The sequence below is a fragment of the Camellia sinensis genome, chromosome 14, assembly GCF_055761805.1.
Source record: "Camellia sinensis isolate YWXY chromosome 14, ASM5576180v1, whole genome shotgun sequence".
Lineage (NCBI taxonomy): Eukaryota > Viridiplantae > Streptophyta > Magnoliopsida > Ericales > Theaceae > Camellia > Camellia sinensis.
In genome coordinates, this window is record NC_138974.1 from 128,770,506 (window position 1) to 128,794,204 (window position 23,699).

At 36.0% G+C, this 23,699-nt stretch overlaps 1 protein-coding gene and 1 long non-coding RNA gene across 8 annotated transcripts; one reads left to right on the forward strand and one right to left on the reverse strand.

The window, feature by feature from the left end:
* Window positions 1-4,682: 4,682 nt before the first annotated feature.
* On the reverse strand, window positions 4,683-23,143 carry LOC114301027 (oxidoreductase). Of its 7 annotated transcripts, none has more exons than XM_082904091.1 (9): window positions 23,007-23,120; window positions 17,699-17,828; window positions 17,528-17,588; window positions 17,384-17,422; window positions 9,687-9,799; window positions 5,736-6,164; window positions 5,144-5,393; window positions 5,013-5,059; window positions 4,683-4,931 (listed from the first exon to the last, which is right to left on the reverse strand). In XM_082904091.1, exons 6-9 carry the CDS (start codon window positions 5,778-5,780, stop codon window positions 4,752-4,754), a joined length of 522 nt encoding a protein of 173 aa, XP_082760217.1. In that variant the 5' UTR covers window positions 5,781-6,164; window positions 9,687-9,799; window positions 17,384-17,422; window positions 17,528-17,588; window positions 17,699-17,828; window positions 23,007-23,120; the 3' UTR covers window positions 4,683-4,751. The 7 variants fall into 7 exon arrangements, with proteins under 7 accessions (XP_082760217.1, XP_082760218.1, XP_028101722.2 ...); XM_082904092.1 differs by having other exon boundaries at window positions 17,769-17,828; window positions 23,007-23,069; XM_028245921.2 differs by lacking the exon at window positions 5,736-6,164 and having other exon boundaries at window positions 23,007-23,141.
* On the forward strand, window positions 6,589-11,452 carry LOC145806658 (uncharacterized). Its single transcript, XR_014349977.1, has 2 exons — window positions 6,589-6,711; window positions 11,307-11,452. It is a non-coding gene; the product is annotated as an uncharacterized LOC145806658 (long non-coding RNA).
* Window positions 23,144-23,699: the final 556 nt, after the last annotated feature.

A 23,699-nucleotide genomic window follows, 5' to 3' on the forward strand; every position in this document is an offset into this window, starting at 1 on the left:
CCATGCTCAACCACATTTGCTTTTACAGTAGAGGTATTCCCTCATTTCCTCTTGTTGTCTTCCTCAGTCTGGAACTTGACAACGAGTTCTTCGACTGTCATCTCCTTTCATTTATGCTTCAAGTAGTTCTCGAAGTCTTTCTAGCCGTTAGGCAGCTTCTTAATCAGTGCAGTTGCTTGGAATGATTCACTCAGGAACATTCCCTTTGTATGAATCCGGTGCAAAATAACTTGGAACTTTTGGAATTAACTGATGATGGTTTTTTAGTCGACCATCTTAAAGTCTAGAAACCGACCAACGACAAATTTCTTTGCCCCAGTATCCTCGGTCTTGTACTTCTTGTCCAAAGCATTGCACAACTCCTTTGCCGACTTCTTGGCATAAAACACATTGACCAATAAATCTGCCAAGCCATTCGGAACATAGTTCCAGCAAAGGAAGTCTGACTACTTCCAAGCATCTAGAGCCATGAGCTTCTGTTTGTCTTGCTTATTCTTCTTCACAACTGGTGGATCCTCACTCAAAAACCTCGCAAGGCTAAGAGTAGTCAAGTAGAACAGCATCTTCTGCTACCACCTCTTGAAATTCACTCCCATAAACTTCTTCGGGCGCTTGTGATGGTTGAACGGGCCTCCCGGAACAGTAGGAGTAGCAATAAGGTTGACCACAGAGGTCACAACAACCGGGTTGACCACAGAGGTCACATCAATAGGGGTTGGCAAGCTAGTTGCCTTGAGGTTCAAATCCCCACCAACATTAGCAGCAGCAGCATCAGTGATAGTTATTATTTCTGAAAAAGACAACAGAATTTCACTTTCTGTGTTTCCAGAAATTAAACTTAATACTAGAAAATTCTACAGTTGGAAATTTAATTCAAAACTAGCCTCACTACTTAACCAAGAATCGAACATAGTCAGGAATGCTCCGAGGAAGACTGGAGGGGTCACATCGGTCCCACTTAAAACCCAGTTAACCTTTTGACAAAACTTTCAAAAGCATATTGACTCCTAATCCATGGGAAACAATTTTCAGAATTAAGTTTTCTAGAGATGAACTAGATTAAAACAAACCAAGGTCCAAACTTACAAGCAATTTAAAAATTACTGAAAAAATGATAAGCAAATAAAATGCTTCTAACAATACAAACAAACAAACTTGCTTCAAAAATTAGGTAAATAACTAACTAAATCCAAGCAAAAAAAAGTTTTTGCTTCAAATATAAACCAAAGTAGACCAATCCAAATAGGATTATTATTTTATAAACTTCTTTTCTCGCTTAGGTATTTCTGTTCAATCAAAAAGATTAGTAGTCCAAATTTTTATTGCAATCCCAAATTTTATTCATTTGGATTTATATATATATTTTTTCCATTCCCTTGCGCATAGGTATGCCTGTAAAGTAAGTTAGCAGAAAAACACAACAAAATACAAAATAAATAATCCAATGAAACTGTAACAGCAATAAATTAATTAAATAGCAAAATTAAGTAAAATTAAAATGCTAGATAAGTTATACAATTAAACTTGTAACTCCCAAATAAATTACAAACCTTATAACTTTAAAAATTAAATTAAAATTAAATGACAAGAGTTATAGGAAATTATACCACAATAATCATGTACATAAATTCAGACAATTTACAAGACTCTATAACTCCAAATACTTCAATTAATAGGCAATAATTATATGAAAATTTTGCCAATGCAAATGCAATGAACATGTAATAAATTTATAAATTATTCTAGCAATTAACATCCAAATAATTCTATTAAACTAAAAATTTAGAAACTAAAATCTAGAAAAATTAGAACATGTAAATTATGCTACAACTTCATGATCTAATGATCACGTGTATACTCAAAAATTAAAAACTAATTAGCATGTCAATTTTAATTTAATCACTTATGAGCATGCAAATTTTATTAGAAAGCTATAAAATAAAACATGCAAAGCATGGTAAGAAATTTAAAATCATACTCATAAAACTATGCATCTAAAACAAATAATAGACCAGTTATTTAATCATCAACAACCTAATTTTCTTTTCATGCAGAAAACAAATTGGAAGCAAAATAAAACATGAGGAAAATATTTATTTATTTAAATTCTAATCATGACCTTGATATATATAACAGTAGCCTTAGGCATGCTACTGTTCGGGCACTCACGGTGAGACGGCTAATTTGTTTTAAGGAAACTGTGGTATCACACAGATTTCGGTTTATGCTTCTATGCCTTATTTTTGTTGTTTGTATTTCTGTTCATAAAGTTGTATGGTGTAATCCCATGATTTCTTTTCTTGTAAATCAATTTTATTTCGTATGAATCTATTTGTTTTATTTAACTGCACAATTTAGACAGCAAAGTGTTCATTGAGTTGGTTGAGGGTAAGTCACTAAACTGTTCAAGTATATAATTCTGCTCCTAAAAGCACGAGACATGCCACTAATGTGCACATTTGGCATAAAAAATGTTAACAATGGAATCAATTGGTCCAATATGAAACAAAGTAACAAATTTAGAGTCAAAATCGAGTCAAATGAAATATAGGAACCAAAATGACTAAGGACTAATGTAGAGGTACCAACAATGTAATTTGCCCTTGATTAAATTAGTCAAATTGGGCCCTAAAAGTTGGAACAACTTTAAAAGTTCAAAAGTTCAACTACATTTTTTTGTTCTCCAAAAAAAAAAAAAAAAAAAAACTAACACGTTTCTTTTTTCTTTTTTGATTGGTCACTTTTTCTTTTTCTTTTTCTTTTTTTTCTCCTTCTCCAATCACCACCCGCCACGTGTGTGTGGGGGTGGTGGGGGTTGAAGTTTGAGGTAGTCTAAATCACTGCTGTTTATTTTAATACACATTTTAACATCTTCATTACAACACTCATACACTAGCTAAACTAACACGTTTTGACACATAAAATTAAGTCTCATTTTTATTACATTATGTCATATAAATGCACCATCACAAAATTTTAACATTTTCATTGAAGAAGTTTTTAGAAGCATAATGCTGGTCTATCTGCCCTAAACATTAAGAAGGGGCATCCCATCCCAAGATATTATTAAGTGCCGTTTTGGGAAGATTAGTAAAAAGCAGCGTTTTGATGCAAGGGGAAAAAAGCAATGGCAGCCAAAAAAGCAACGGCAGCAAAAAAAGCAACAAAAATCATTTGGGGAGAGATAAAAATGCAAGTTGTTGAAATTATGTAACCACCCTTCATGTTAACAAATTGGAGCCTAGGACAAAAAAGTAAAAAAGTAAATTTCTTATGTTGGGTAAGGATATTTTGATCATTTTAATTTGATTTGACACCATAAACAAATATTAAATCAAAAAGTCAAAACTTAACTTTTTACCAACTTTCTAAAACACCTCTAAACAAATCCTCAATTTTGAGAACCTATAATTAGTGACATTTATTCTCCATATCGTTTGTTATATGTCAGTGGTGTTGGTGGTGTAATGATGGCTTGCGATAATAATGGCATTGGTGTGAAAATAGTAGCGATGATTAGTAGTAATAGTGGTGGAGGTGAAAGTGACGATCATTGTATGATAACATTAATAAGAAATGTATTTTACATTCTAGAAAAAGAATAAAATAAAATAAAAATCATTAAAATAAGCTTACTTTTGGTTAACTTCTGTTTTCTGTCAGGCTAACACCAATATATGTGAGAAATATTTTTCAAAAACACAAAATATACTAAAACAAACCGCGTGAAATTTGCTTTGGCTTCTATTATCCAATTCTTCTACTTTCTTTCACATTAAAAAAATAATTAATTTATTATTAATAAGATAAAAAACTCCATGTTTGAATCTAAGTTATAACAAACCCATATGTTTATAACAATTGTGTTTATATACACATGATGCAGACAATTAGGGGTGTAAATCTACCCCACTTAAAATCCAAGACCTCAGGTCTGGGCCTAGGCTATATGTTTTGAAACCCGACTCGACCTGTGAGTTCGATCTGCTAGGCCCAGCCCAACTGACTCGAATTTTTTAAATTTTGTAATATTTTATTTCATTTTAAAATAAAAATTATTCATTAAATGTTATCTATTTAATTTAATGATTGTAATATTTCGTTCCATTTTGATATATATAAAATTATTCATTTCATTTTATTTTTTCATGAAAAGACTATGCATGCACCTTAAAACTAAAGGAAAAAAAAACACAAATTTCATACTTTTTTAATCATAACTAAAAAAACATAAATCATAACTAAATACCATAAAACATAACCAAATATCTCAATAATCATAACTAAAATATTATATTAGAATTTTTCATTTGTTTTTATCCCTCATGAATAATCTATATATATAATATATCTATCAATTATTTTTTATTTTTTTTAAAAAAAAAAACACGGCAGGCCCGGTCAGTGGCTCGTGGTCCAGCCCTCAACCCCATTTTGACTGGGCTTGGGCCTCAGCCTAGATTTTTTCCATGTGGCCCCGCCCAAATTTTGGAGGGAGCACGGTTTTACACCCCTACAGACAACTCTCAAGTCTTTAACCAAAAAAATAAAAATAAATGGCAAACAGAAAAACTGGATTTTTTAATTTTATTTTTTATATAACATGTTACTAGCAACTGATTACCCAAAAATTCTGATAACATTTTTGGAAAATGTATTACATCCAAAGAAGAAAAATGACGTGCTAACATTTCACGCAGCCTCGTTCTAAACTAGACAACAGAAAGAAACAAAGTACATCCTCAGAAATTCTAGAATTTGAACAAATTTTTATGAACCCTTGATACAACTCGACATGTTAATGACACTCTTGTTTTAAGTCTGTGCAATGTATTAACATCTCCAATTCTGTTCAGTTCAAATGCTTTGTCCGGCTCTGACAGTGCTTGATTTACTCCATTGTATTTCAGAATTTCATCAACATTCACAGCCTGAAAAAAGTGAAGATGAAAGAGATTTAACAGCGCATATTGGTTTTCAATTGCTCAATTACATTAACTCACTTATCTTACCTTGTCATATTGTTGGACCTCGCTATCTTTTATGCCATGCAAGTAATCTGGAAACCATAACTATGATTTCAATATTTTGATGAAATATAAAGCGCGTAATGAATTTGGATAAAAATGAAGATGTAATCTACCTGAGTATGCCTTATCTTTGAAAATGAGTAAACTGCGAGGCATCAATAGGACTGAAAAAGGGAGGTGATCATCCAACCACTTCTCAGTTTCACCATCAAAAGCTCCATCCGAAGGTTTATCGTCAACATTATTTGTCAACGTGTTTGTGCACAATTGCAAACTTGAATGAGGAGTGAAATCCATAACCACCGGTGATCCAAGAGACAGAATTGCTACTACTGGAAAATAAGCAGGCCCATCCTGGTGTGCCTGCATTACGCAAAGCAAAACCATTAGGAGTCGAGCCATTATGCTACTAAGGCCCTGTTTGGTGCAGCTTCTTGCAAGCTGAAAGCTAATAATCAGAAAAGCAAAATCTGAAAGTACACCTTCCTTGCTTCTCAATAATCAACTTATTTTTAGCTGTTCCTGCGTCATAAGTTATAAACAAAAGCTACGCCAAACAGGCCCTAAAAACAGTACCAAAAACTGCATGAAAAAAGGAAAAGAAACTGGACGAGAATGAATCAGAAATCAAGCTATTTTTAAGAATCTTCTTCCACACTTTGTTCTGAAACCTAAACAGCAATTTTAGCAACAACAAAGACTTACAAAATTATGATTCTCAAGGGATAACCCTGTCCAATGGACATTCATTGCTTTCAAACCTTGGGCTTAGGCATTCAGCAACAAGAAGAGAGAAATAGTTGAGGCATTAGAGCATCTCCAATGCTTACTTCTTTTTTTTTCCATCAAATTTAAATTTGACGAAATAAGTACAGTTTTGCTGCTCCAATCATGACATCAAACCCATGTCAAATGAGGGGAAACCCAAAACTTTGATCAAATTAAGGGAGGCTTTAGCGATTCATCAAATTGTTGCAGGTAGCTGTACACCGGACGACCGCCGGTTGACACCTTGTGCTTGCAAAATTGCCCATAACTGACCAAAAGGATGGACGACCGGGAGGATGTCCTCCCAAACAATTGACACAAGCCGGTTGACCGCTTGGACATTCTCCCGGTCGCCCTCTCAGTCACCTGGTTGTTTGATGAAAATTGAAAATTTAGCATTGGAACGCTTGACATCAGATGAAGCTTAACCCAAATCTTTACTCAAATTTGATGGAAAAAAAGACTAAGTGTAAAAATTTATGTATTATTGATTGATGTATTGATTTATAACAAGATTGATGAATTACAATTCCTATACAATCTATATATAGAAGAAAATGTGGTAGTAGGTGTAGTGGAGGTGATAGTGGGTTAGGTGAAGTGGAGTGTGTGGTGAAGTGGAGGTAGGTGAAGTGGAGTGTGTAGTGGAGTAGGTGAAGGTAAAGATGGGAAATTCTAACAGCCCCCCGCAAACTCAAGGAGGAGAGAAACTAACCAACTTGAGTTTGGAGAGAGTAACAAAACAAGAAAATACATAAAAATAAAAAAGGATAGGAGACACTGTATGGTCGTGTCAGACCGTTGGTGAAGACACTGTATGGGGTGTCATAACGTTGTAGAGGACACTGTATGGTGGTGTCAGACCGATGTAGAAGACAGTTTATGGGGTCATGTCGGACCGTTGTAGAAGACAGTTTATGGGGTCATGTCGGACCGTTGTAGAAGACAGTTTATGGGGTCATGTCGGACCGTTTGTAGAAGACAGTTTATGGGGTCATGTCGGACCGTTGTAGAAGACAGTTTATGGGGTCATGTCGGACCGTTGTAGAAGACAATGTTGTGACAGTTTACGGAGTCTTGCTGGACCCTTGTAGAAACTAACCGGAATCAATGTCGGGACAGTTTACAAAGTCTTATCGGACCCTTGTAGAAACTAACCGGAATCTATGTCGGGACAGTTTACAGAGTCTTGTCGGACCCTTGTAGAAACTAACCGGAATCTATGTCGGGACAGTTTACAGAGTCTTGTCGGACCCATAAAGGAGCTAACCGGAATCAATGTCGGGACAGTTTACAGAGTCTTGTCGGACCCTTGTAGAAACTAACCGGAATCTATGTCGGGACAGTTTACAGAGTCTTGTCGGACCCATAAAGGAGCTAACCGGAATCAATGTCGGGACAGTTTACAGAGTCTTGTCGGACCCATAAAAAATCGCATCCTCAAAAGGTGCGCTCAATTTTTCAAAAGGCGTGCCATCAAAAGGCGTGCCCAATTTATCAAAAAGTGTGCCGGACATGATGGCGAGGCACGTGAGTGTCTTGGTTGGCGTGCCCGTTTGTCGTTTGGCGTCAATTGGCGCGCGATACGCGTGGCTGCCCTGTCGTCATGGTCTTTATAAGCGGAGGCTAAGGCTGAGGTAGAGGCGGAGACAAAAACTTGCGAGAGATATTCTGAGAGAGATTTCTGAGAGAGATATTCTGTAATACTCTGTTGTCTGAGAGAGATTTCTGAGAGAGATACTCTGTAACACTCTGTGGCCCAGAAAATGGCTTCATCTTCCCGGAGTCTGCTCACTCTCTTTCCCGACCTCAACGAGTCAACAAGAGAGAGAACTGGTGCGGTGGCACTGGAAACTCAACCAAGCGCCCCGGAGTTTGCTCCGTTGAACTTTCCGATGCGGTCGGTGGAGCAAAGAATGGCAGTGCAGTCGGATGTGGAGGCCAATCAGTATACTCTGAAGGCATGTGTGGAAAGCATGACGGCGGTCACAAACTTGTCGAACCGGCTGCAGAGTAGGACAAATGAGGTGCAGCATTTAAACTCCCAGCTGGCTCTGCTCCAACGCATGTATAAGGATGCGCAAGCAGAGATAAGTGTGCTAAAGGCGGAAAATAAGGAGCTGAAGCGGAAGGCCACCGTGATGTTCCGATTTGGAGGTCCGCCATATGCTGCAGTGGAGGAGCAAGGGGGAGTGAACGTGCTCGGCGGCGTGGGAAACACGGAGGCAGCACCGTCAAGGACTGCCCAGGACGGAGGCAAAAAGAAGAGACCGGCGGAAGAGGCGAAGAAGTGATGTCGGTGGGTGGCCGTCTGCAGAAAAGAAAACAAAGCTTTTGGTGTTGTGTTTTGGTTTGGTTTTTTTTTTTTTTTTTTTTTTTTTTTTGGTGTAAAATTGTGATCGGGGTGGATCCCTGAGATGAATAAAATATGGGTTGTTGTGCAGACTTTTGTTTTTTTTTTTGTTTTTTTTTTTTTTTTGGTGTGAAAAGAAGGGAATCGAGAAAAAAAAATAATAATAAAGAAATAAATAAGGGGATGGTGATGAAATGATGAGCATGGGGATGATAAATATATAATGAGGAATAAAAAGAAAAAATAATAATAATAATAAGAATAATAAAAAGAAAAAGAAAAAGAAAAAAAATATATATATATATAATAATAATAATAATAATAATAATAATAATAATAAAAGGAATGGGTCACGTGGGTGTGGTCTCTATGTGAAAGACAAAAGGGAGTGGAAGAAATATTAAAAGAAAAAGAAAAGGAATCTATGTGAAAGACAAAAGGGAGTGGAAGAAATATTAAAAGAAAAAGAAAAGGAAAAGAGAGAGAGAGAGAATGGATCATCAAAATCAAACTTATCGGTGAGCTGTGACCAATGGTTCAATGAACCTCAAGCCATCAAATCTGGGGGCAAATTTATCCGCAGAAGCCACATAATTATCACGATGTTTGCTCGAAACAGCTTCCTCCCGAGAGCTTTGCGACGTGGAGGAGGTTGAGGGAGTTGAAGAAGACGGCGAAGAAGAGATGGCAGTGGCTGAAGCTGCGGCCATGGACGCTGTGGCAAGGATCCCTGATTTCTTCATGTTGTTTGGTAGCCGAGAATTATGATTCCAGAAATATAGGGAAGGGGGATTGAAGAGTGGTGTTCCAGAGGAGAGTACGGCCGCCCACGGCGGCGCGTAGGGCCAAGAGAGCGTCCCTGTCCGCCATCAGATCTGGGACGGAGATTGCATTTTTTGTTTTTTTTTTTTTTTGTTTTTTTTTTGTTTTTTTTTTTTTTTTGCTTTGAAAAATATAGATATAGATATATATCTATCAGAAGACTGAGCAGTAGAACAAAGTTTGTTAGAAATCAAACTTTGAGAGAAATCAAAGTTTGGTAGAACAATAGTGAGAGGAGAGGCTTGGGGTTGATGATTGAAGTAGGAGGAGCCGGAGTTGCAGTCGGAGATGTGGCCGAAGGTGAGAGAGGCTGCCATCCGTGAGGAGTGAAGGTATGTGTAAAAAAAAAATTCCAGCGGGCAGCGAAGGCAAGGTTGCCGGCCGGCTGCCCGCCGGTGAGAAAAAAATACAAGCCTAAATCTTATTGCTCTGATACCATGTAAAAATTTATGTATTATTGATTGATGTATTGATTTATAACAAGATTGATGAATTACAATTCCTATACAATCTATATATAGAAGAAAATGTGGTAGTAGGTGTAGTGGAGGTGATAGTGGGTTAGGTGAAGTGGAGTGTGTGGTGAAGTGGAGGTAGGTGAAGTGGAGTGTGTAGTGGAGTAGGTGAAGGTAAAGATGGGAAATTCTAACACTAAGCGTTGGAGATGCTCTTAGAAGAAGATATATATCAAATGTGTGAGGTTCAGAACAAACCATTATGCCTTGGTTGGGAAGGTATTCATTGATGAGCACATGATTAATTGCTGAGGGGAACAAGTATGATTCCTCGAATATTCTTTCTGTAACTCTTTTTAGCCAAGGAGGCACTGCGAGAGAGAGAGAGAGAGAGTGGTCACAAGCTTGTACCTTTGCTTCTTTTTCTATCAATTTAATTTGCTTTCGGTCAACTAAAAGAGACATTTTTATTTGAACAAGAAACCCATGGAATAAGCAAGCTAGGTATACTGCTCGTCATTGAACTGTAAACAACACAGATACAAACAAAACATGATTGACATAGAGATGCTAACAATAAAAGAGGATCGAATTTTGCACAAAGTATGCTTTATGTAGGAATTTTTTATGAGTTTCATCAACATTTATTATGTTTTAGGAGCTAGGGTATTTCAGTACTTCATATTCTATTGGACATGAAGTGTAGAGGTCCGTTGTCATATCATAGGACAATTATGACTTTGGGTCCTATATGAAGTGTTCACTAGGTTAAAGTTCACTAGGTCTAGAATTAGCCTGAATAGTTGACAAATTGAGTTTTTAGTCCTAGTAGAAATTAAGAGATGCTAGCAACCTGCATATATCTTCTTATACCTTCAATTCAAGTGAGGAGTGAAGCTTTGAGAGGCTTTAAAGCTTTGGATGCAACCATAGTTCCAGGGTGTTACCTAAAACAATCTGAATTTCCAGCAACCTTTTATCTAAATCCAACTTCCAATCGCTTCCAAAAGCCCCTTTACTTCGAAAGACCTTAAAACTTTCTTCCACTATTTAAAACCCCAATACTACAAGTTTCTCATTACCCTAATTTACCACACACAATCATAAGTAACACCATTATGAGTGCTCAAGTGCTTTCCCATATCAATTTGGTATAGTAGCTAAATAATCCTACATGGCTGTTCAAAGTCCTAAATGATGATACAGGTTCAAACCTAGTCTTTAGACAGATATCGCTATTGCAACTGAAGAAGATATTAGGGCAATGACCAAGATACTAAAATTGAGCAATTCAAAGTAATGGATGAGGACATAGCTCAATGTTCTACTCTTGAGAAGGCCAAGGTAAACCATAATTCGTGAAAAATAGATGTATTATTGATTGATTAATTGATTGTTGTGTTTATGATTGATCTGATACATTGATGTGTTATATTACAAAGCAGAGTAGCTCATTATATAGGAGAGGGTTTGGGTAGTAGGTGAGGAGTAGGTGAGGGTAAATTGGTGGTAGGTGTAGTAGGTTTGGTAGTAGGTGGTCGTAGGTGTAGGTAAATTCTAACAGCCCCCCGCAAACTCAAGGAGGATAGAAACTAACCAACTTGAGTTTGGAGAGAGGAACAAAACAAGAAAATACATAAAAATAAAAAAAGATAGGAGACACTGTATGGTCGTGTCAGACCGTTGGTGAAGACACTGTATGGTGGTGTCATAACGTGGTAGAGGACACTGTATGGGGGTGTCATAACGTTGTAGAGGACAGTTTATGGGGTCATGTCGGACCGTTGTAGAAGACAGTTTATGGGGTCATGTCGGACCGTTGTAGAAGACAGTTTATGGGGTCATGTCGGACCGTTGTAGCAGACAATGCTATGACAGTTGTTGGGACAGTTTACGGAGTCTTGCTGGACCCTTGTAGAAACTAACCGGAATCAATGTCGGGACAGTTTACAGAGTCTTGTCGGACCCATAAAGGAGCTAACCGGAATCAATGTCGGGACAGTTTACAGAGTCTTGTCGGACCCTTGTAAAAAATCGCATCCTCAAAAGGTGCGCCCAATTTTTTCAAAAAGGCGTGCCATCTAAAGGCGTGCCCAATCCATAAAAAGATGTGCCATCAAAAGGCGTGCCCAATTCATCAAAAGGTGTGCCGGACATGATGGCGAGGCACGTGGGCGCCTTGGCTTGCGTGCCCGTTTGTCGGCTGGGGGCAAGAGGCGCGCGATGCGCGTGGCTGCCTCGGCTATTTAACGGAGGCTGAGGCCGAGGCAGAGAAAAGCTGCGAAAAACCTCTGAAAAAAACTTCGTTGTGCTGAGAGAGAGAGTCTGAAAAACTCTTCGTTGTGCTGAGAGAGAGAGTCTGTAACACTCTGTTGCGAGAGATATTCTGTAACACTCTGTTGCCCAGAAAATGGCCTCGTCCTCGTCTTCCCGTGGACTGCTCACCCTCTTTCCCGACCTCAACGAGTCAACAAGAGAGAGAACTGGTGCGGTGGCACTGGAACCTCAACCAAGTGCCCCGGAGTTTGCCCCGTTGAACTTTCCGATGCGGTCTGTGGAGCAAAGAATGGCAGTGCAGTCGGATGTGGAGGCCAATCAGTATACTTTGAAGGCATGTGTGGAGTCCATGACGGCGGTCACAAACTTGTCGCACCGGCTGCAGAGTAGGACAAATGAGGTGCAGCAATTAAACTCCCAGCTGGCTCTGCTCCAACGCATGTATAAGGATGCGCGAGCAGAGATAAGTGTGCTTAAGGCAGAAAATAAGGAACTGAAGCGAAAGGCCACCGTGATGTTCCGATTTGGAGGGCCGCCATATGCTGCAGTGGAGGAGTATGGGGGAGTGAACGTGCTCGGTGGACAAAGAAGCACTGAGGCAACACCGTCAAGGGCCGGCCAGGACGGAGGCAAGAAGAAGAGACCTGCAGTAGAGTAGAGAAGAAAAAATCCCGCTGTGGGTGTGGTTGATTGGTTTGTGTTTTTTTTTTTTTTTTTTTTTTTTTGGTGTAAAATTGTGATCGGGGTTGATCCCTGAGATGAATAAAATATGGGTTGTTGTGAAAATTGGTAAATTTTATTTTTTATTTTTTTTATTTTTTTTATTTTTTTTTTGATGTGTATCCATGAAAGAGAGGAATGTTAGAGAAAAGTTGATATAGTCGGGGCAAAAGTTGACATAGTGGAGGTGTAAGTAATATATTATAATAAATATATATATATAAAATAAAAAGAAGAGTGGGTAGTAAAAAAAATAAAAAGAAACGAAAAGAGGGGACAAAACACACGTGATAAAGTGGAGAGAAGGGGAGAGAGGGAAACTCTGTGTCCCGCATGTGAGTGAGAGAGAGTGAAAGAGAGATGAGGGGAATCTGTGGTCAATTGAAAAAAACAGCCCCCTGTTTTGTTTGGTGGTTCTTCTCTTTCAATGAGTAGTGTCCTTTTATCTGAGATTCCAGGTCCAGCCACTTGGCCTCTTTACTCTCTCTCTCTCTCACAGTATAGTTCTTCTTACCTTGAGCACTCATCAAGTGAGTGTGTGCAGTACGCTGTTTTTAGAGAGAGAAGGAAGTGAGAGAAAGGTGAAAAGAGAGTGCGAACACACATACATATGGCTATGAGGATTGTTTGGAGCTCAACAAGAACCAAATGACTCTCTGGGCTACTTCTTCTTCATTTAGCTGCTGGACAATTACAAGACGGATTGCTGGACAACGGTGATTTCGAGACCCCTCCAGCCGGTGGGTTCTCAAACCTGGGATTAGGAGGAAGAGGAGATGGGCCGACGGCAATCCCAAGCTGGAAAACGAACGGGACAGTGGTGACGGAGATGAGGGAGTCGAGGTCGTCGTTGGGGAGCTGGTATTTGAGGAGGAAGGGGACGACGTCGTTCTCGTACAAATCGCCGGCGACGTAGAGATCGCGATCTGCAGAGTAGCTGTAGCGAAGCAAGCCGGCTTGCCTCGCCGATTCGAAGCACTGAGTGAAAAGGGAGATCGTCGGTGCAATCCCAGCTTCCGGAAGCCGGTACATGGCTTCTCCGAAAGTCATCCATGGTGTAGAAAAAGAAGATAGAAAGGGAGGTTCATAGTGGCCATTCTCACTATTCTGGTCTCTGCAAATGGTTACTTACTATGGTATAGTATGGTACAGTTTGGTTGAGACCCGGCGGGCGGTCAAGGCAAGGTTGCCGCCCGCCGGAAGGCGAAGAACACCAAAATCTTTAACCTATAGCTCTGATACCATGAAAAATAGATGTATTATTGATTGATTAATTGATTGTTGTGTTTATGATTGATCTGATACATTGATGTGTTATATTACAAAGCAGAGTAGCTCATTATATAGGAGAGGGTTTGGGTAGTAGGTGAGGAGTAGGTGAGGGTAAATTGGTGGTAGGTGTAGTAGGTGTGGTAGTAGGTGGTGGTAGGTGTAGGTAAATTCTAACAATTCGCAAATAAATTATGGTCTATTTCATTTCAAATCGATCATTAATAGGATCATTAGGGGGAACTTTTTACATTAGAACTCCACTTTCTCCAGATTATAGTTCATTATATTTGAATTTATTTTCCTTCTAACAAAATCTTTAAGAAAATAAATAAGAAAAAATTGGAAATCTCTTTGGATCTCTAAATCCACCATTTTGGAATGAAAAATGTAACATGTATAGAATGCACGCACCAAAACATAATTGCCAGGGTATGAGCCCTTTTTGTAACACCTGATCTCTAATAATCAATCAAATTCAATCCCTCTAGTTGTTCAAAGTATTGATATCTTCATTTCTCCCACCCCTTTCAACTACACTTTCAACTACACTTTCTTATATAAAATCTCTACACAAGGTACGGTACAGTAGTCTTAGAAAGCCTAGCTTTGAAATTAAGCTGAGTGATTTTTTTGATCTAGTTCATTCATCCAAGATATATGTATCAATAAAGGAATTATTTTGATATATTTCTCAAACTAACTAGTGAGGAACATAAAAAATTCTATAATTTATGAGATTCAATATGATAAGTGTTTCACGTGATTCAATTAAAATACTATTATTATCAAGATCTATAAGTTAGGTTACATGAGATGCTCCTCCTATAGAACAGATAAATGTCAACTGTGATTGGAGTTTTATGATAGATAATGATGTGAATACATAAGCTTTGTTTGGGATGTTTGGTTTTGGCTGAAATAGCCAATAAAGACAAAAAAAAAATTAAAATAGTCAATAAGACAAAACGTCACATTCTATTCTACATATCAATCAATCATTTTTTCTCTTACAACCATCTATTCAACTACAAACAAACAAACAAACAAACAAAAAAACTCACAAATCATCCTAAACACAACTGTTTTCATCTCATTAAAATGCCAAATAGCCAAGTTCCCAAATGAGCACCTCATTTGAGTGTTGTGAAAACAGTATACATTGTCTACTTTATAAAGTTAACGGATCCCTATGAAGCATAAATAAAGCGGTCTTTCTAGCTATAAACATAGATATACAACCAAAAAAAACAATTTAATAAACGAATTGTAAAATCTATGAAAGGAGGAGATATTGTGCTAATTTGGTTACTTTAATAATTATTGGTAAACAATTTATTTTTTTCAATTTCTTATCATTGATATGAGTTTGCATACATACATACATACATATATATATATATATATTTTACTACAACAATTTGCAAAGTATTTTTTGATAACTACGACTTTTCAATAGATATCTAAGGAAATCAGACTACTCACTATTTGTTAAATTTGATCCTTACACCAGTTGTAAATTTATGGTACAGGCTTTATCGGCAGTAACCAGGTCAAAGTCTCTAATATGGGACTAGAAAAATCCTATTCTATTATGTTATTGACTCCCAAAAAACATACGTACATTCTTTTTTACCCACTGGGATTCACCAAGATAAAGACAAAATTAGACAAATGGTAAGGTAGCGTTTGGTAATGTTTACACTTTTTTTTATGTTTACAATAGTTTTATAAACTGATTTTTGTTTATTTTTGGAAAAACATAAACTACAAATGTGTTTGGTTTGAACAAAATGTTTGAAAAATTTTAAAAACATAAACTAAAAAATATGTTTGTTCAACCGAAAATATTTAGATTTATTTTTTATTATTTATGACAATGGGATCATACACATTATAATTGGAAAAAAAAATTGTTAGTCAATTTTTTAAATTTCTGTTTAAAAACCAACGTAAACTCATTTTTTGAGTTTACATTTTTTTCCTTAAATTTATAAATTGAGACAACCATTTATAAACTAAAAAAATTATCAAACAAGTTTTTATAACAGTTTTTAAAATTTTTATAAATATAAACTGAAAACTGCAAACGAAATGGTTACCAAACATACCTTAAGTAACCTGGTTTTCTTTATACGTAATTGAAATCATAGTCATCAAAAAGCTTGATAACACTTTGTAAATTATGGTACATATGCATAAATATGCAACTTTTACATATTAGTGATAGGAGATAAAAGAAAGCATGTTTACTAATAATTATCAAAGTGACTTACAAATCTCATAATTATCAAGCTAAATGAAATTTATTTTAAATGAATGTTTTAGATCTAGAAAGAAAGTAAAAGTGAAAGCTACCAATTCTTCTTCATAGAAATCCCTTAAATTTATGTATTATTTTTACAATACTCAAATAATCTGTAAAATTTATACTACTCTACAGTATTCATATCCATTAACTATGTCACGGTTGAACTTTATATGACTAAAAGGAAGAGCATTCCATGCAACCTAACCTATAAGGATTGTTAATAATGGTGTTGCAATTGAATCAAGTAAAACACATAGCATATCGATTCTCATAAAGTGAAAAAAAAAAAAAAAAAAAAAAAAAAATGAATACTCATCAATAGTTAGATTGAAAAATATATCAAAATATTATTTGATTGGTATATAAAATTATACATTTTGCGCGTACTCCCACATGACATGTCCTATATTTTCTAAAAATTTCAGGAAGCACATTCCCAGGCCCCAGGACTTGACCATTTAGCCAAATGTCATAGGCTTTGGAGTCAAAAAGAAGGGTGTGCACTGCATGCAGATGAAGAAGCCATTTTGGTCAACAGAGAAAATACAAGTATTGATGGAAATATTGTCCATCCTGTAGGTGCTACCTTTTAACCTTGCATTTGCGCTTTATTTATTTGAATTATACAAAATTTAGTTCCTTTTCACAACTGTAGTGACCTGCCACAATGGCAATTTTCAAGCTACTGGAAATATGAATTGGTAATGATTTCACCAACTAATTGGTTCCTAACTTATTTTCAAATATATAGTAGGGACTAGTTTGATTAAAGTGCTAGAGTAAAAGGTTTTCCACATTTTTTTTTTTCTTAACATCTATGAGCCAAAGTTTGCCTAATTAAGCCAAAAACCAACCTTAAAAGCCACAAAATACATCTTCTACCATTTACATTCCAAAAAATCTATCAATTGCAACTCATCCTTGAACTATTTTATTACAAACCCCAATATTAAAATCCCTTTAGGGCCTGTCTTTTTTAAAAAACTGGGCATCATTTCAAAATATGTAGCATTTTTGCACTTGTGAGCCACACGGAAACAAAAGAGAAAAGGCCAGATCAAACTAGAAAAACCACCCAATAATAAAGTTATGGATGGAAGAAACCCATATATATCAAAATCGAAAATTCTATATATCACATACAGTTTGAACCTGGGAGTTCTATCATAGAAATGGAAACCATGTACATGAACATATTTTTGCAAGTAACATAATAATGAAAAATTAGATAGAGAGAGAGATGGTTTATTTGAAATTCAATGCAAAACACATTGGGATGCTCTATATTCCCATGGGAATCCCAAAGGGGCTGCATAAATTATCATTTCACGAGTACAATTTTGGAATATAAATTAAGACAAAGTTATCTATCACTTACAATCTTGCGCCAGAAGACCCTTTTCATGTACAACACCTCCTATCATACCCCAAACAAATACATTTATTAATTCCACAAAAACAGTTCCCATTTTTTTAAGATTGAAGGAAATTAAAAAGATAAAACGATGCAATTGCAACATACCCCAGTTTTGTAGTTTTCTATTCTTCAAAGATTTCCATTTAGATACCGGAGCTTGATAAATCTACAAGACAAAAACAATACCATTTTAGAAAGAAACATAGTTGAGATTATTAAATCCTAAACAGTTCGAATTGAAGTAGAGAAAATAGAAGGTTTAAACTGCATGATCACTTTATTGAGGAGTTGGTCTTGTTCGCTATCAGTGATGAAGTCTGGTATGTAAAATACAGTGGGCACTGACCCAACAACAAAGTTGCTCAAATTTTCTCCTCTTTCCATTCCTCTGTCCAGACAACTATTCCTTAAGAAATTTAAAAGAAAATTAAAGGTATTAAAAGGAATCCCAAAGTCTATTCTAGCATGCTGTTACAAGGTAAAGAAGAGAGCATAACAAACTAGACAAAGAGAGCAGACAAGAGAAGAGAGCATAACTAGACCAAGAGCACACGAGGAAAGTACTGTTTTTTGGTTTTTCGTAATTTATTTTTCACTAAATATATTTTTAAAAAAATTGTGAAAAAATCTATAATAAAAAAATACCAAAAACAAAAAACTCAAAAGCAATTTTTGAGTTTGAAATTGGGGTAAATATATTATTGTATAAGACCAAAACTTTTACAAATCAGGGGAGCTTATACTTACACAATATTTTTATCTCCTTTCATCCATTCTCTAATTACACTCCTCTTCAAAATTCAAAAAAATTCTTCTCTCTTTACGCCTCTCATGATTCCAACAATATCCCTATCCTATCCTCCCAACTTCTCATTACACCTTTCGCACATTCCAAATCCTAATTCCACCCCACCACAACCATTACGTCCGTCCATCACAGCCGCCACCTCTGACCATCGCGATTCTCTCTTCTCTGCTACGAACCACCTCCTAGTATGCTGCTCTCATCACAATCCCCTCTCCAAGGCACTTGTCTTGATTCCCTTTTGCAACCTTCTCTCCCTCATTGCGCCTCCCCTGCTAGCCCCGCTCCCATACTGCAATCCTCCTCCCCAATCCCCCAGACCACCATGACCCCCACCCATTCCCCACTATGACCCTTCTCCTTTGCCACGACCTCCTTCCCATTCCCCCACTACTGCAAACCTCACTATGCCTGAGAGAGAGAGAGACAGAGAGAGAGAGTAGATATACGGTTTTTTTAAGGCTTTCAGATTTAGATTTTAGGGAAGAACAGGAGTAGTAAGAGAATGGTAACGGGGTGAGGCAAACAGGGGTTAGATGGTGGCTCCTGTAGAAATGGTGGTGTGGTGATGATGGTGGGTGGTGGTGGTGAAGGGGTGGGTATAATGAAAATTAGGGTTTTTAATTTTTTAGGATACAAGTACTTTTTGATAGTTTTATCGGGACAAAATTGAAATAAAAATAAATTAAAAAATAGGGTGGTAAGGAGATATTTTTGTTGTGTAAAAAGAAGCTCCACAAATCAGTGATTTTTTTTTTATTTTTTATTTTTTGGTGTACAATCTACCCTAGCCAATCCCATTTGATGGGACTTAAGGCTTGGTTTAGTTTGGTTTGGTTTGGTTTGTACAATCTACCCTACACACTCTAGATTTACACTCAACAAGACTCACTTATTTGTAATTATGTGCCCCATTTAGTTATTTCCCTCCTAAAATATAGATCCAACTCTTGTAGGAGAAAAGACATGACTATAGAGAAGTTGAAATGTCCTAATGATGTGTAAGGAGTCTACAGACTTGCCCAATTAATTAAAAAAAAAATACTATTCTTACACATCCAAATGTAGCAATAACATTTTTAAAATTAAAAGTTCTATGATTCGTGTTTTATTTCACAATGTAGGATCAATTCACTACATTATTCTGTACACATATTTCACATAACTTCTCTGTTTCTAATGCATTACTCAATTTTTATTAAAGGAAAATTACAATTCACTGCAATTTGTGGTTTTATACAGAAACACATTGCCCAAAGCAGTGTTTTAAAAAGCTCTAGGCACATTGAGGCGCTAAGGTCTCCTGGAGCTTAAGAGTGAGTTTCAAGGCGAGGCGCAAGTTGTTAAAGATAACCAAAATACTAACATAGGCAAACTTTTTGACATAGAACAAATATTCTTAGAATTTCAAAAAATAAAAATAAATAAATAAATAGAACGACATTTAATATTCCAAAAATCATGAACAATAACATTCAACGTTTCAGAAATTTCTCAAAAATAACATTCAATCTTACTTTGACCTATACTATTTATCTTTCTTTGTCAATTTATTAATGTGATTAATTTCTTTTTTTAGATAAGGAACTCACGCCATATAATACCTTAGTGGTTCTAATTTTAAATTGGAACCAAATTGCCTGATAGTTTCAATCATTGGTACAAAACTGTTATAATTTACTACACTGAAAGGAACCCCAAAGCTATATATCCATCTTGCAATCCCAAAGCCTTTGCTTAATGCCTAGAGCTTTCTTTTTATATGAAAATTGGGGCTCAAAGCATGTGTTTATGTTTTGTATTAAAGGGGTTGTAATTCCATATGGTTACACACATAAAGAATAAGAATGGAGCAAAAAATTAAATGAAACACATAAGGCGTGCACCTCGCTCCTAAGCTTAAGGCGCGCACCTCAAGCGCCTCAAATGCACCTTTCCTATTGCTCCTCACCTCAAGCTGTCTGAGGCGCCTCAGGTGCGCCTCGTGCCTTTTAAAACACTGGCCCAAAGGTCTTGACAATTAATCTCAATGCACATGAGTTTTTTTTTTGGAAGTTATGGGACCAACATACTAATAGTTGAGCATTACAACATATTCTCAGCACTTAACTACAAATGAAAGATTAACGAGACTAATAATTATTATAATGAGCTTAAAGAAAACAGTAAATAAAGAATAATCCTTGAAAAACAATAATGGCTCAAGACTCACATGGTTTAAAAGTTTACACTATTACTTTTTCACATTTTCAAGGCATAATCACTCATCAATAAAATCAAATTTTATGGTTTTTTATAGTGCAATGTAATAATTTACAAATTTAAACGCACGAGATGCTTTAACAAATGAGATCGCATAATACATAGATCTCACATCAAGACAACAAAATATAAGTTCAATCACTTTTTCATACAGAGAATAAAAGATAACTATACACATTAAATAAAATGACAACATTCATCTTGGTAATGAGTCTAATAGAGTTTAGAGCGCGTTTGGTATGATAGAATGGGTTGGAATGGAATGTTCATTCTAGTTTTGCATTCCCTTTCCCTTATTTGGTACACCTTATCTAAGTGAGAATACTCATTCCAGTGGAATAGCTATTCTAACAAAATGTGAGAATGCTTATTCTTTCCTCCGAGCTAAGAAATAGGCACTTCATTACATCATAGAATCACCCTAAACAATGTCAATTGCCCACCATCACCATTCCCTTTCGACACCACCCCACTGCCACCATCTACCACTACTACCACCACCACCATTAGCACCATATCACCACCACCTTACTACCACAACCACCATACCAAACTATAACTATTGCCACCACTCACACCATCACTTCCACAGCTATCAACTCTAAGGCTGTGTTTGGTTAGAGAATTTGATGAGAGAAATGAAAAGCGAAAAGGAAACGAAATCCCACTTTTTGTTTCGTAACACATGGGAAAAGAAAGTGAGAGGGAAATGCAATCCCATTTTTTGTCTTTTGGATTCACTTATGCTCTTTTATTTTTCTATTTTCCAACTCAACCAAGCATAAGTGGGAATTTGTGTCTATCAATTCTTTCTCTTCCCCTTCCCTTTCCCCTTTCCATTTCTCATTAAATCCTCCAACTAAACCCAGCATAACATGATCTAGATGAATTTTTAAATTGGTTGTTACTATGTTGATTAAATAAAAAATAAAAACTTATTCCATTGCATTAAATTCAAACAAGAGAATGATAATTGTCATTTAATTCAAAACGTGGAATGAAAATAGGCATTCTATTACATACACGCCCACATTTTCAATACTTTTGTACCAGGCATGCTATTTACGCTATATTTGTTTGGAGGATTTGGAAAAGAATTTAGAAATGAAAATGAAAAAGAAGGTGAAATGTGAATAAAATATACTTACATTTCACCTAGTTTCACACACTTTTTTCCTTTTCTTTTCTAAATCATTTCCGAAGTCCCCCAACCAATGGTGATTGTGTTTGGGTTGCAGGGCCGGCCCTGACCTGAGGCAGGTAAGGCTTGTGCCTTAGGCCCCAAATTTTGGCCCAAAAAAAGAGCCCCCAAATTTAATAAATTGTTATAGGCCCAATCCTTCTTTTTTTTTTCTTTTTTTTTTTTAAGATCAATTTAAAGGGCTCCAAAATGTTTTATTGGGCCCATGTAAAATTTAGCCCATATTTATTTATAAATGTGTTTGGCCCATATTTATTAAAATGAAAACATATAAAAAAAAAAAACAAAAACAGAGGAAGTGTTTGGGTCCAACCCAAACCATACATACACTATATACTATACATCACTTTCACTTCGGTGCACTGGTTTTGCTTTCAATCTCTCTCTCTTTAATGAAGTAATGAAATGAAGACGGCAATACGTACCAAGATCAAGGCAAGACAGACGCAGAGCACAGCATTGTTGTGAGCGACTCACTCTCACTCTTTCACACACTCCTCCGGCGGCTCTCTCTCTCTCACACACACACTCTCTTCTCATGGTAAATCCTCTCTCACTATCAGATTTTATTAAATAAAGTTGTCCTAATTTTTTTTCTACATTCTTTCTCTATCAGTTAGTGGAATAATAAATTTGCCCTAAATTTTTTTTTTTACCTTCTTTATCCATTAAATTTTAGTGGAATAAATAATTTAGCCCTAATTTTTTTACCTAGGTATTTATCAGTTTTAATTGAATAAATTTTTTGCCCTAATTTTGTTTCATTAAATTATTTTTTTATAATTTATTTGCTATAAGATCAGTGGATTGTGATTTGTGGATTGATTTGCAGTGTTTCTGATTTATGGATTGAATTATTTGTGATTATAGCCATGTTTCCTAAGAAGTATAGTTCTAGAAATGAAAAAATTTGTTCAATGATTATAGTTTATAGTTTTAATGATTATATGTTCAAGTATACTTAAATAAAAAATTTGTGGATAGTTATCATTTTATGCATAAATTTCTTATTAAAAAAATATATATATTAGAGGAGCCCCATTTTCATATTTCGCCTGAGGCCCCACAAATCTCAGGCCGGCCCTGTTGCCCCACAAATCTCAGGCCGGCCCTGTTGGGTTGGGGATAATTTTTTCCCAAACCAAACAGCATAGGAGGGTTGAGTAATTCTTTCACTAGCCAATCTTCAAAATGGGTAGGTAGGTGGGTTAAAGACACTATGGATAGGGTTCGAAGCGGTGGGCAGTAAAGCTTGAGAATCTGTCAAAGAATTAGGGAAGAGAAAAGCGGAGGAGGGAAGAAGTGTTCATTCATACCTTCTGTTGCTCCTCGGTGACTGCTAGTGCTGGACCGGTCGCAGTTGTTGATCCTGTCCTCAGAGTTTGAGGGACTCGAGAGTTCAAATTTCATCAATACTTCTATGCTAAATTACACTTTGCACCCGGCTTGATCCTTAAAAAGGTTATTTATTTATTTATTTATTCTAATATCAAAATTAGATATGTAAAAAAATAGCATAGTATAAAAATAATTTATTATATATAATAATATATTTTTTAATAATCTGATAACTAACAAGATATTTTTTGTTTAATTTGAAAAAAAAAATAATTTAGAAGTAAATTAAAAAAAAATTGAAATAAGAAAGATTAAAGTAAAAAACACCTTCTGAAATCATAGTATAAAAATGACTAAACATAAAGGGAATACAATAAAATTTATCTAAAACTTAACTAGCAATGATGAATGCCAAATGTCATATGTTGATATTTAATTTGATAAAAAAAATAAATAAATAGCTCTTCCATAAAATAAAATAAAAAAATTTTAGCTCCCCTATTATTTCCTACGACCTCTATTTCTATGGATCACGCCAAAATTGTTCTTCTATCTTTTTTCTTAGACCACGATCATAATTTTTGTATTATGTTTTGCTCGCCACTGTGACCTCTCTTCTTTTTCTTCTTCCTTTTTATTCTTATCCTCTTCGGCACAAACCCCAAATTTAA

Bases quoted from the DNA above. Each gene is read 5' to 3' on its own strand.
- LOC114301027 (XM_028245921.2), bottom strand. From the start codon at position 17,806: ATGGAAAGAGGAGAAAATTTGAGCAACTTTGTTGTTGGGTCAGTGCCC. The intron at 5,060-5,143 runs GTAGATTACATC...TATGGTTTCCAG, and splicing joins CAAAGATAAGGCATACTCAG to ATTACTTGCATGGCATAAAA. The intron at 4,932-5,012 runs GTAAGATAAGTG...CACTTTTTTCAG, and splicing joins AGGTCCAACAATATGACAAG to GCTGTGAATGTTGATGAAAT.